This window comes from Mustelus asterias, chromosome 5, assembly GCF_964213995.1.
Source record: "Mustelus asterias chromosome 5, sMusAst1.hap1.1, whole genome shotgun sequence".
NCBI classification, from domain to species: Eukaryota; Metazoa; Chordata; class Chondrichthyes; order Carcharhiniformes; family Triakidae; genus Mustelus; species Mustelus asterias.
In genome coordinates this window covers 82,449,936-82,464,797 of record NC_135805.1, presented here as the reverse complement: position 1 = coordinate 82,464,797, position 14,862 = coordinate 82,449,936, and the positions used below count along the sequence as shown (strand labels likewise).

The following is a 14,862-nucleotide window of genomic DNA, read 5'->3' as shown; positions in this document are numbered from 1 at the left end:
TTATTAACTACTCGATGCTATAAACATAGAGTAATGATCTAAGCTAGGAGCTGTCTCCAAGCTTGGACTCAGCTCTGTGTAACACCATACTGGCCCATGGGTGCAGGTCATGTGTTCTCTTACATCACTGTGTGGTTGGTACTGTACTCAGTAACCCTTTATGAGCCAAACCCTTATACTACACTCAAGGCAATGGAGGCAACATTTCAGAAAATCAGTGATCTGCTCTATCATATTTCATGGGACAGCATGGCTTTTATTGTACACATGTTGCCCAGGTGTGCATGTGTTGCACAGTCGAGTCATTGGCACTGTTGTCAGTGTAAAGTCCTCATCACCCAATGGTCATTCTGCTTTGTTGTGGTTGCTCAAATGCAGATGACACAGTGGCCTGCCACAGAATTGTGTGCCAATGTCTACTTCCATGATACCAGCCACTGGCCTGCATGACTCGCTGCCTAAGGTTGCATACCAGCTGCACACTGCGTGGAATAGCTCAGAATTGACATGTGACACTCAGAAACTGACACAATTAAAGTCAATGGCTTCATGGGGAAGCCTGCAAGCCTCACAAAGCTTCCTCTTCACTCCACCTGCTGCTCTCAAACAAGACAGCATGAAATATTACCAACTCCCTCTGAATAAAAAGCTTCAGCAGCATCTCTCAAGCAACGGCGGATGGCAAACTGCAGAATGGTAAAATAGCTCCAGACTACAGCAAGCCTAATGCAGAGATATCCGTGCACAGTTGTATTCAGTCACTGGCATTGCAATCCTTACACATGCTCTGAGGTTGCGATTGTGGCTGTAGCTGGTAACAGATTTCACTCAAATTCCTTTATGTAGGTGTAGGTGACAAACTGTTCCTCAATGACACTGAATGAGGAGGGTTGTTCCATGAACACCCTGAGCAGATATGGTCTCCTGCTGAATCCTTCACCCCATACAGGTATGGTAAACAGTGGCTCTGCTACTGCATTAATAGTCTGCCAGCCTGACTTCAAATTCCACCATGGCTTTGGGGAATTTAAAGTTAATTATTAGTTTATTTGATTTTACTCAGAAGGATATAAAGAGACACTGATTGTCACTGGTGGTGAAGTGTAGAGTTAGAGTTATACATGTATAATGTGTCATTTTGTGAATAAATCAAAAACAGAGTAAAGTTAAACTCCTGGTCTCCTTCTTCGCCCACTGGCTATAGGAAGTTTAACAAAGGTCATTTATCGTCCTCAAAGAACTATATTACACATCAGAATTGTGTGCCAATAAAATAGGAATTATTAAAATGTAATCAACTCAAACAAAAATAATATTGCAAGTCCTTGAAGTTAAACACAATCTTTTGCCAAGTATTTAAATTAATACGATGGTGAGAACCCAGCTTGAGGCATTGTCTAATGGTATCTATAGATAAGGCACTTCAGAAAGATGTTGGGAGAGATTTTCCAGCCGTGTGTTTCCGGGCGGTGGAAGGCAGCGCATCGTTCGCTAACGGTGGGATTCTCTGGTCCCGCTGCTGTCAATGAGACTTCCCACTGATGTCATCCCACACCGTCACAAAACCCGCAGACAGGGGTGCGCTGCTGGCAGGACTGGAGAATCCCACTGTCGTGAACAGCCAGAGAATTCTGGCCCTTATCAGCTTACCAACTCAGGCTGGGTAGCTCAGCTGTAAAACTAGAGAATGTTGACTCAAAAACAAAACATATTTCGTTAAATTTCTTAACAAATAAGGGAAAGACTTGCATTTATATAATAAAGTTCATCTCCCTGGAATGTCCCAATGCTGATAAATTACTTTATCAAAAGTAGCCATTGGTATTATGGATGTTGTATGGATGGCTGCAACAATATTCCTCAAACAGCAATGAGATAAAATTGTAATTGGAACATTGATTGAAGGATAAATGTTGGAAGATCATCCCCGTCTTCTTTCAATAGAGCCAGGGAATTATTTTTATTTGACATCTACCATGCTCTTATTTAACACCTTACCTGAAAGATGGTACTTCTGGTGTTCCAGCATTCCCTTTGATTTGATTTGTTGTCACATGTATTAGTATACAGTGAAAAGTATTGTTTCTTGCATGTTACACAGACAAAACATACCGTTCGTAGAGAAGGAAACGAGAGAGTGCAGAACGTTAGTCATAGTCATGAGTGTTACAGTCATAGCTAGGGTGTAGAGAAAGATCAACTTAATGTGAGGTAGGTCCATTCAAAAGTCTGATGGCAGCAGGAAAGAAGCTGTTCTCGAGTCAGTTGATACGTGTCCTCAGACTTTTGTATCTTTTTCCCGACGGAAGAAGGTGAAAAAGAGTATGTCCGGGGTGCGTGGGGTCCTTGGTTATGCTGGCTGCTTTTCTGAGGCAGCAGGAAGTGTGGACAGTGTCAATGGGTGTGAGGCTTGTTTGAGTGATGGACTGGGCTTTGTTCACGACCCTTTGTAGTTTCTTGCAGTCTTGGACAGAGCAGGAGCCATACCAAGCAGTGATACAGCCAGAACGAATGCTTTCTATGGTACATCGGTAAAAGTTGGTGAGAGTCGTAGTGGGCATGTCAAATTTCCTTCGTCTTCTGAGAAAATAGAGGCGTTAGTGGGCTTTCTTAACTATAGTGTCGGCATGGCGGGAAAAGGACAGATTGTTGGTGATCTGGACACCTAAAACCTTGAAGCTCTCGACCATTTCTACTTTGTCCCCATTGATGTAAACAAGGGCATGTTCTCCACTACACTTCCTGAAGTCGATGACTATCTCCTTTGTTTTGTTGACATTGAGGGAGAGATTATTGTCATCGCACCAGTTCACCAGATTCTCTATCTCATTCCTGTACTCTGTCTTGTCATTGTTTGAGATCCGACCCACTACGGTGGTGTCATCAACAAACTTGAAAATCGAGTTGGAGGGGAATTTGGCCACACAGTCATATGTGTATAAGGTGTATAGTAGGGGGCTGAGGACACAGTCTTGTGGGGCACCGGTGTTGAGGATGATTGTGGAGGTGGTGTTGTTGCCTATCCTTACTGACTGCGGTCTGTGGGTTAGGAAATTAACGATTTCCTTATAATTACATTCAAGTGTTAACCTACATTGTGCGCTTGAGACCTAGTGTGGAGGTCGAATTCACAGCTTTCTGAAAGTGCTACGAAATGAGCCGAGCTGACCCAAAATTCAGACTATATATTAACTCCCAAATTCAACACAAGGAGAGAAGCTATGGTGCACATCTGAGCCTAGTAAATGGTACCACAACAGGATTTTTGCTGAAAACTGTAACACATTTTATTCTGCATAACAATAGATTGCTACACAGTAAAAATAACAAATTTTATCCCACGTACATTGAAGTCTCAAGGTTAAAATGATCCTTTAATATTTCCTTTCAATGCTTTAATAAATGTTTTTAGTGCTCTTAAGAAATGCTCTACATTAATTATACCCTGACTTGGTATCACTAATTTCAGCACCATATCTGAATGCCTGAGTTATACATATAATACACAGCAGTGGTCCCAGAACAGGTCCTTGTGGGACACTACTTTACGCCAATCTGAGAAATTTTGCTTCACTCATATGCTGTGTTTTCTGTTTTGTAGCCATTTTTCAATCCATACTGCTACTAACAGCCCCTGGCTCCACACTCCTTGACTTCTGTTATGTGTCTCTTCTGTGGCACCTTATCAAAGGCCTTGTGAAATTCCTGCATATTGCATTCACTGCACTGACCTCACTTATTTCTTATGTTGTTTTTCTATAAAATTCACTAAGTGGAGGAAACATGACTCCAACGCAAGGTTGAGTGCACCCAAAGGGCTTGCTTCATTGCATCTTTCAAATGAATGGTAAACCAAGAATACAAGTCTCAATACTGGATTCTTTAGTAAGCCTTACCATGTTAATCAATTGCGAATGCACAATATCTTCAACCAAAACAGCAGTTTCCGGGAGAGTTCGGCGTGCATCCCCAAAAGCATACCTATAATGCAAAGAACAGATTGAAAATTCCATGAATTGTTAGAAATAATTGAATACAGAATATGAGCAGCAGATACCAGAGAAAACCACCTGGACGTTCCCCTCCAAATCACTCATCATTCTGAAATATATTGCTGTTCCTTCATTGTTGATAGGTCATAAACCTGGAATTCCCTCTGTAATAGCACTATACCCCAGTGTCTGCAGCAGTTCAAGGCGGCGGCACGGTAGCACAGTGGTTAGCACTGCTGCTTCACAGCACCAGGGACCTGGGTTCGATTCCCGGCTTGGGTCACTGTCTGTATGGAGTTTGCACATTCTCCTCGTGTCTGCGTGGGTTTCCTCCGGGTGCTCCGGTTTCCTCCCACAGTCCAAAGATGTGCGGATTAGGTTGATTGGCCATGCTAAAAAAAACAAATTGTCCTAAGATGTGTAGATTAGAGGGATTAGTGGGTAAATATGTAGGGATATGGGGGTAGGGCCTGGGTGGGTTTGTGGTCGGTGCAGACTCGATGGGCCGAATGGCCTCTTTCTGTACTGTAGGGTTTCTATGATTTCTATGAAGGCAGCTCGCCACCACTTTCTGAATCATAAAATTCCTATTGCGGAGGGAGGCAGTTCGGCCCATCGAGTCTGCACCGACTTCAAGGGCTAATCTTGTAACCCAAGTATTCATCCTGCTAATTCCCCTAACCTATATAGCTTGGGACACCAAGATTTAACATGGCCAATCCACCTAAACTGCGCATCTTTTGACTGTGGGAGGAAACCAGAGCACCCTGGGGAAACCCATGCAGACACAGGGAGAATGTGCAAATTACACACACTCACCCAAGGCTGGAACTGAACCCAGGTCCCTGACGTTGAGAGGTAGCAATGCTAACCACTGTGCCATTGTTAAGGGCAATTAGGGATGAGCAATAAATGCTGGCCTAGCCAGTGATGCCCATATCGCATAAATGAATTTTTAAAATATTTTATCACGCAAGACCATAAGAAATAGAAACAGGAGTAGGCCATTCAGTCCATCAAGCCTGCCTCGCCATTTAATAAGATCATGGCTGATCATTCCTGCTTTACCTCCCCATAATCCTTAATTCCCCTCCTGATGAAAACCCTATTGATCTCAGACTTGAAAAAGTTCAAGGACACCACAGCTTCCTGGGGTAAAGAATTCCAGAGATTCTTCCTCTTCCTCAAATCCATCTTAAATGAGCATTCCCTTATTCTGCAACTATGCCCTCTGGTCCTACACTCTCCCAGGAATGGAAAATCCTCTCAAAATTTGCCCTGTCTCACCCTCTAAAAATCTTGTATATCCCAATCATATCACCTCTCCCTTCTGAACTCCAGGGAGTTCTTTCCTCATATGGCAGTTCCTCCATCCCAGGATCATCTTGTAAACCTTTACTGCCTCCAATATCTTTCCTTAAATAAGGAAACCAAAACTGTACACAGTATTCTAAATGTGGTCTCACTAGTACCTTGTTTATTTTTATACTCCTGCCCCCTTGAAATAAAAGCCAGCATTCCATTTGCCTTTTGCACCTAAATGCTAGCTCTCTGGGTTTCATGAACAAGGTCCCCAAATCCCTTTGTGCTACAGCTTCCTGCAGTCTCTCTCCATTTAAATAATAATCTGCCTTCTCATTCTTTCTTCCAAAATTAACAATCTCACATTTTCCCACATTGAAATCCATTTGCCAATTTTCTGCCCACTCATTTTAACCTATCAATATTTCTCTATAGCTATTTATATCCTCCTTACAATCTGCCTTCCCTGCCACTTTTGTATGATCTGCAAATATATTGTTTCTGAAAAAGAATGTCTGTTATTATTTGTGGGAAATCAAAAGCATTACACAATATATTGCTAAGACACTGCCTTGTTTATATATTAATTAATGGATGTTGAGTAGCATTGCAGATTGGTGTTTGAATAAATGTGCCCAGCTGGGAAATATATTCAAATTATAAATTTAGGAATAAGGACTTTTCAATTAATATTTTTCCATCACAAGATCTCCCATCTTCTACCACATAAATGTGGGACAACCAAAACCATGACCTCCTGCATCACTGATGAGCGTAGTTTCGCAGTTCTTTTGGAAACAAGACGCCCTCTTGCTGTCCAACCATTAGGTTTTCATATGCTTGCTACTGGCAGTGTGAACAGTTGACAATTATGCTTTGGATTTGAATTCAAATCTTGCTGTTTGGAGGTAAATGATTTACTACTACAGTGATCATGCCATTGTCTTAATAATACCACAAATAATAACTCTTAATTTGATTAATTTGGGGCGGCATGATGGTTAGCATTGCTGCCACACAGCACCAGGGACCCAGGTTTGATTCTGGCCTTGTATGACTGTCTGTTTGGAGTTTACACATTCCCTCCGAATCTGTGGTGGTTTCCTCCGGGTGCTCCGGTTTCCTTCTACAGTCCAAAGATGTGCAGGTTAGGTGGATTAGCCATGGTAAATTTGCAGGGTTACAGAGATAGGGTGGAGGGGAAGGCCTGGGTGGGATGCTCTTTCAAAGAGTTGGTGAAGATTCGATGGGTTGGATAGTCTCTTTTTGTACTGTAGGGCTTCTATGGTTCAATGGTTAAAAGACCCAATAATGGCACCTGGTTAACAAACAGCTAATATCCAAATGAGCTCAGTACTGTTTGCATAAGCCTTCAAGCAGTTTACACACCTGTTGTAGAACCAACACCTTTAAAACATGTTTTCTGCACTGGATTCAGCTTATTATCCCAGCGATGTTCAAATTTTTTGGTGAATATGAAAATCAGGTACAGCAAGATGTTTTAATGCAGCAGCTTGTTAGAATATGGAGAACATCCAAATCGCCACTAAAATAGAACAGCTGATGGCGCACTTCTATCGTGTTGCCTTATCTCCAAATAGCTCATGGTCGGTTTCTATCTTAATGCACTTTTTTCACATCTTTTCCATAGGCTGTCTGCTAAATTATTTCTCACACAGTGAGCTCTATATCATCACAGCAGATGCTGAGAAAGAGGAAGGAACCCAACATGTTAATAAGCCACAGCTACTTCCTTTACATCAATGATTATTTTAGGCCACTGGAAACATCAGGCTTGAACTGAAGGTTTGAACAATTCAAGTAATTCAGGTCTGTGGTTCTGGCATTTGCACCCAGCACCAATTTATTTTGTTACATTGTGGATAAACATTTTAATACAGATTGCCACATTCACAAGCTGTCGCCTGCTTCATTATTTGTACTGGCTAGAATTCAGCAATTTTTCAACAATTGCAATCTTGAGAAGATATTTAGTATTTACAATTCTAAAACATAGAATGATGGAATCATACAGGACATAAAGCAGCCATCCTGCTCACTGCACCGGTGCTAACTCTAAAAGAGCTGTTTGCTTAATTCCATTCTGCAGCTATTTCTCTGTATCTTTATTTTCAAATATTTATCTAATTTGCTTTAAAACTGTTATGGATTGTACTTTCACCATTGTTTCTGGGATGTATTAAAAATAAGTGTTAACCATTCCATTCCTTCTTTTAAAGAAATGTACACTATCCACTTACTGACCCACCAGCTGGTGGAAACTGGTTTTCCTGACTTTGTTAAAACTAAGGTTTAAACTACTTCTATTAGATGACCTCTTAGCATTTCCTGTTCTAATGAACGTCTTCTTGTACTCCAACGCTCCTGGAATGGTTGGGAATCTATCAGAATCAGCAACAATCTCCCGGTGGTTAAAGAAAGCATTCTGGGATATTTAAACAAATCAATCCCATGATTCATCATCATGCAACCACCAAAAAGGGGCAAAAAAAACAACAGATTCCAGCATCATGTGGGGAGGCGATGGCCTCGTGGTATTATCACTGGACTATTAATCCAGAAACTCAGCTAATATTCTGGGGACCCAGGTTCGAATCCCACACGGCAGATGGTGGGATTTGAATTCAATTTTTAAAAATCTGGAATTAAGAATCTACTGAGACAATGAAACCATTGTTAATTGCTGGAAAAAACCATCAGATTCACCAATGTCCTTTAGGGAAGGAAATCTGCCTTCCTTACCTGGTCTGGCCTATGTGTGACTCCAGAGCCACAGCAACATGGTTGACTCTCAACTGTTCTCTGAGGGAAACTAGGGATGGGCAATAAATGCTGGCCAGCCAGCGATGCCCATGTCCCAGGAATAAATAATAAAATTTAAAAAACATGAGGTATTGTCACACGATGACATCATATCCAGCGCAATGCTGCCCAATCAAATACAAGTTTTAAACCGAAAGAAAAGCCAGGAGGACTTTGACTGGCTGGGATGCTGGAAAAGTGCAATGGGATTGGGGGGGTTGAATTTCATTGAGGGTTTGGGCGCGAGCACCAAGCTTAAGTCCGAGTGTGATGGGTGCGAGCAGGCATTCTAATTGCTTCATTTCATTCAAAACACAGATATGGAGAGAGGGAAAAAAAAACTTAAGAGTGAGTAAAGCTTTGTTTCCTTCTAAACTTTAATCGTTATTCACCCTCGCTGAAAATTTATGCCGTTTGCCTCAAGGTTGGTTTGCTTTCCTCTCACACATTCCTTTAGAACCCATTCGTACCACACCACTGAATTTTTATGATGTTACGTCCGCCAACATCTCTTGGAATATGTTAAGCCAGAGCTGACAGCATTACTTCAATTCTAGTAGGGCAGGGAGTGTAATAATGAAATTTGTCAAAGACCTGGACCAGATCTCTTTGGCTTTTTCATGCATTATCCTTCAATCTCTCCAAATGCAGACAAAGTTAACGCTAGATGAGACGGAGTTTATAGCATGAATTGTAAGTTGCTTTGTTCCACAGTAAGGCAAATTGAGCAACGCAAGTAGTATGATCATAGTCAAATAGTTCAAATAAGTACAATTTAAATTTGTGTAATGACGCAAAACGGAGAATGTGTGACACCATTAACATTGGCTCACAGTCCAAAGTTGCGATCTATTACATGGTAAACACATGCAAAGTGTAACACTGGTCACTAGTCTTCCTAATCATGTTTTAAGATGTGGGTACAATTTTCAACAAGACAATTTGATTTGAGGCAAGGAAAAAGTTCCACTCATCCACAACCTAACGAAATTACATGGCATCTTAAGGCTCATTATCACTGAAGTTCTGATTTCCAGGGAATTGATTTAATAGCCATAATGAACACTTTTTCTGGCATTTCTCAAAGAATTTTTTTGTTTAATTTTAATTATTTCTGAAAAAAATCAACTTTTTAATCTTGATCTTGTGGTAACTGATTACAAGTTGAAATCCATTCCTGTTGCTTATGCAGAAAAGTGAAATATGAAGTACAAACTATCACCAGAAGGCATATTTTGGTTTGGTCTCGGCCAATTCGTAACATCACAGACTGTTTGCACTTCATAGTAATCAGATATTCCGTGTGAACTTTCTATTAAGCTTCTCTAGTTCAGCTCTGAGAAATTACAACAATGCGGTCTCTAAAAACAAAATCTGTGATCACTGAGAGTTAATGTTAATTCCAATAACCTACAACTTATCTGAGGCACATCTGGCCATCCATCTTGTACAGCCTCTTGGAGAAGCTGCAAATCTTTGTCCTTAAAGGTCTCCTGCCTAAGTTATTTAAGTCTGTGTTCCGATATCAGTGCCGATGCTAACAAACTGTACATCCACTGTTACCTCATTGTTATTGACGATCTTTATTGGGGACATGTGACATGCAATGAATTACATAATATACTCCAAGAATAGTTGTCACATGTAGCGCATATTTCTTAAATTGTAGCAATAAACTTTATATTAGCAATGGACAATCATTGCCTGATGTCTTTCGAAGACAAAACATTTATAGCACAAAAGTAACCATTTAGCCCAACATGTCAATGCTTGCTCTTCTGGCATTGCAATGGAATCCTTTACATTCCATCATTCCTAAAAAAAATATAAGCAGCAATACTGAATTGTCTGTCTAATCTTCAAGCAGAATACTCAAGCTGTAGGGATTCGCATTCTAATCAGTATTCTGCAACTTGATTTTGTGTCTCTTTGCACTGTTTGAGAGCACATTTCCACTCCATCTGACGAAGGAGCAGCGCTCCGAAAGCTTATGGTATTTGCTACCAAATAAACCTGTTGGACTTTAACCTGGTGTTGTGAGACTTCTTACTGTGTTCACCCCAGTCCAACGCCAGCATCTCCACATTAATACTCAAGCCACATCTCTAGTAATAATTACTAGTCTACCCCTTTGTTTTGAATCCTTTGGACATTTATATGTAACACGCAACCTCTCAGCTCTATTTATTTGAAATCTTTTCCTTGGTTTTCTTATTTAACTTTTGATATCCTTTGCCCCTGGTATCACAGTGTTCCCATCTTTCTCAACTTCAACACTTTCCATTTTTTTCTCTACTAATTCTTTCTCTATTTGTTTCAATTAAGTTTTCTTTTCTTTACAGCGTAATGCACCTGGCTCTACTTCAACTATTCCAAGCCAAGCCAATCCTTCCCCTGCCATGTTAATTTGAATTTTTCCTCAATGCTCTCTTTACCTACTCTGCAAAAACGTGGAACCTCTTTCTGATTCAGGTGAAAGTCATTCTTTCTACATAACCATCACTTGTTTTAAAGCACACAACAGTACATCTTTTGTTTTGCATCAGCCCTACAACTACATGTTGACTGGTCTAATTTTAATCATCAGCTTAAATTCTACAATGCAAGCTCCCAAGCAAACGTCATAGTTAGCGTTTCCTTCCCTACTTGACCTTGGTTACGTGGTTGTGTTCACTACTGATTTCCAATTGTATTTATGGAGAAGTACAGCACCTAACCCCCATTAACTCATGTCTGCCCTGTTTGCATTATGTACAAAATCGAATGGTGTTGAAATGCAAAACTCTATCATCGTCAAGGAATAATAGTTTGGCTTCCTTATGTTTCACTAAATTTGTGAACCCAGCTTGCAAACATACACTTTCCAGACAATTACAATGTTGGTTTCCAATCGACATCTTCATACCATGGTTAACTTTAGCAGCCAGAATACCTACTTTTCCTCAAGATGAGGTAAGTTCAGTTGCATGGGAACATTTCTTCTGCCATTTCTTTGTCTCAACTTCATTGCTTGAGAAGCTATATTCAAATTCGTTAGAGGATTCCCAGATCATTAACTAGTCTAGATTTGAAATTACAGAAGACTCCACCTAGATAAATTTGAACATCTTCAACAGGATTAAACAAGAATCTGGTTAGATCGAATCATCACAGTGCCACTTACTTAATGTGTCAACTTAGATACTGCCCACCCATTCTTTCTGAAGCAACTGTCAAAAGCATAAGGAATTGTGGAAGGCAAGTGCTACTTGACCTTCTCAGCCTTTTGGCCAAGATCAAGCATCAGATCAAGCCCAAGATGGGGAGCAATGCCTTATCTTAGCTTTGATCCTGTTTGTCTCTCTTGTGGGGACCATGAATTGGATTCAATTGGAATTTACTTTTGGAGCAAGCAAGGAATGGATTTGAGTTTGCCTGGTCCTTTCTGAATACTGGCTCTGTAACTTTACAAATGGAGTATTTTTTTTAAATAAAGGTAAGTAAAACTCAATCAATTGCATCCTTCTCCTAGCAACTCCCAAGTTAGTATACATGACCATATTTGAGTTATAGACTGAGACACACTCTACCTTTTCTCCCTTTAGACTTTAAGGAACTACACCACATTGCCCCACCCTTCTGTTATTGCTCGAGGGAAAACAAAATACTTATCTGCCTGCATTTATTTTGTTCATATGAAATACAGACACAATATGGTAATAGAGGAAATTGGAGCACTATTCAAATACACAACAGTTGAACAGTGTAAACAGCATCCAAATTTGAATATTTCTACTCCGTAATTTTATACAAACTTTGTTTACTACAACTTGAATATGGCAACATTAATGCTGGAAATTCCACCCATTCTTTCAACATGTAATCCATTATAGAACAGTGAATAAAAACTACATTTTACAGCACAATGCATCATAAAACTGCAGAGTTAACTATTCTATAGGTGTGTCGACCAATTTTAAAAACACTCAAGGTTTAGAAAATGTTTGATATTTTTCATATTACTGAAACATGTGACATGGTGCGACAATGTCAAAGCACTGGAAAGTGTGTCACATAATTTTAAAAATACAGTAGCATCTCCAATGCCATTGCTCACAATAATCTGCAAGTTTTATAAGAACGGGGAGTTATGCCAAGTATCATTACCAGGGATACTGACTTATCAGCAGTACAAAAGAATAATACTTAACGCACAACAAGTGAGTCTGCTGACTTGCAGACTTTAATAAAACTAAATACCACAAAAGAAAACAACCTCATAAACTGCTCAAAATTTTGTTTATTCGGTTTCCAGGCTGTTATATATTTGAAATAAATTTATTTTATCCTTAAAAATGGTTTGGAATGGATTACTAACTGGATTGTCGGCAGCAATAAGTTCCACACCATTGTCTATACAATTTGCGTTTCTAATGATCAGAAAAACCCATAATCACATGTTAACACATACTGTACATAGGTATCGGTTGTTAATAGCTTTAAATAAATGACATACTTGTGAAAATTTGATAATTTAATCTTCAATCTTTCTAAGTTTTTTGGAAAAAGCAAAGAAACTCTCAAGTCCTCACAGATGAGGTAGACACACCCTTTTATCCTTCAACTCCTTCTGCTGTAAGAATAAATATGTAATTGAATTAAGATTGAAATAACATTGCGTTTAGGCAGTCTTCTGTAACATGTGTCTTAAAACTACCATGTTGCTAACCAACTGCAATTTTAGATTCCATTGCAACCTTTGCTCCATCACTAAAGGCAGAGTTTTCAATCATTTACTTTGAGTTCTCGAATTTCTAACTGCTTTCTGTTCCGACCTCTCTTCCACCCTTCAACATTGTCCTTCAAACTCCCCATGCCTTTGCTCACCTTCTGATTTGTCTGTCCTACTTTTGTCTGGTGTCCTATGGGACACCATCCTATGGGGTGTTTTATTGTAGGAAAGTTACTATAAATATTAGGATATTGGCAAAACATGGCGGATGCTGGAATCTGAAACAAAAACAGAAAATGCTGGAAAATCTCAGTAGGTCTGACAGCATCTGTGGAGAGGGAATAGAGCTAACGTTTAGAGTCTGGATGACCAGGTCACTATATAAATTCTAGTATTAGCACTCATCAAACACTTATTGGTTCTAAGTTATCATTTCTAATTCTGATATTCAAATTGGTATCATTGCACCTGAAAGTGGTTTGCAGTTTAAAGCACAAGTTACCATGGTTGAATTTTCATTGAGTAAATTATACTGGCAGGGCAATGAAGAAAGTGTTTGATTACACATTTCAAACTGCCGTTCAATAGAGTGTACATTCTAACTTATTAAAGAAAATGGCCGAACAGATGATTCTTAAACAGTTTTAATGTATTTAAAATAAACACATCTATTAACAGTAATTAAATAAACTTTCACAATTTTTCATTTCTAATTTACATTTACTGTAAATTACAGCAAATTCGTAGCACCACATTAAATGAAGCAACACGCTGAGGTGAAAAATTCAGATACAATCCTGAGCTTGATACCCCTCTCAAGTAAGTTTTGAATGTTTTCTTAACTGGTCTGTATAAGGATATGTCAAACAGATATGAGACCTATTGCCAAAAAAAGAGACAGAAAGATGGAGGATTGATTAATCCATTAAAATGCACTTACATCAGAGCAGCTATTACAGAAAAGCAAATGCACAGGTCAACTTCCACAGGAAAATAGTAGATGGAATGGTGGATAGGGGAAAGAAAAGGAACCAAAACTATATATTACATATACGTTATTCTTTTGATGCCTCTTCTCCTGGTGTATGAATTGTGCCTTGGCTCATAGTTGAGAAAGCAAAATGGTTTAGAAAAGAACTAGTTGAGAAAAGAAAATCTCTATCTGGGTGGGTACAAGTCAGACAAGTGATTTACTGTATACCATTCTGGAACATTTCTGACTGCAAAGCTTTAGTTATCAAACATGGTGCCATGTTGTCTGTTTAATAAATGCAAGAGGCTTTCAGTAAGTGATACTACCAGTTTGGAAGAAGGCCTGAAATACAATTTCAGCTTGTACATCACTGATCAGCCCTTTTAAGTTGTATATGCCAAAAATATGTGAAATGACATAAACACAAATTCTAAAACAAAGCCTATATTCTTTCACATTTCATTTCACGATGTGTTTAAGCACGGTATTTTCCCTCTTCAAAAATATTAAGGATCTTGATAAAGAAAGAAGTAAAGATGAAGGAGAACAATATGAAGAAAGAAACATTTAATTAGGAAAACCACTGGTGAAAATATGATTATTTGGAAAAAAAGTTAGTACTGGAGTATTTCTAGATCACAACTCCAAACAGCTCATGACTGTGCTCTGTTTTAAGGTCCGGTAAAATAGTTTTCTACAAATAAAAATGCAATTAGGTCAATCAACAATTGTATAGATTACCATGTTTGGGGGCAGTTTGAAAAATATGCAAACCATTTTCCTTTTAAGAAAGAAAACTTGCTCCAGGTTAATTTTTAGCAGAATAACCAGCAGTTTCTAACATAGGTCACTTAGACTTTGCACTGTAAGTCACCATCTACCTTCAAAATAATGCATGAAAGAGAGCTTGAGAAGACCTATACAACAGATCTCTGAGCATTTTTCTTCAACATCTGCTTTCTATTCCAATCCAATTTGTTATTATCTAATTATTTTGAGCTTTAATCTTTCTAATTGTCATCAGAACTTCAATAGATGCTCTCTCCAAAAATCCAAGTGCA

At 39.1% G+C, this 14,862-nt stretch overlaps 1 protein-coding gene across 10 annotated transcripts in view; it reads right to left on the bottom strand.

The window, feature by feature from the left end:
* Positions 1–14,862, bottom strand: part of supt3h (SPT3 homolog, SAGA and STAGA complex component) — a 416,614-nt gene that overhangs the window by 187,853 nt on the left and 213,899 nt on the right. For 9 of the 10 annotated variants that reach the window (XR_013497769.1, XM_078212917.1, XM_078212918.1 and 6 more), the window contains one exon: positions 3,897–3,981. Coding sequence is in view for 9 of the 10 variants with exons in the window: in XM_078212917.1 (XP_078069043.1) it covers positions 3,897–3,981 (85 nt within the window). In the remaining variant the exon portion in view is untranslated. Of the gene's footprint in view, positions 1–3,896; positions 3,982–4,070; positions 4,090–14,862 lie in introns of those variants that run through there. The other variant, XM_078212924.1, reaches the window with a different exon arrangement.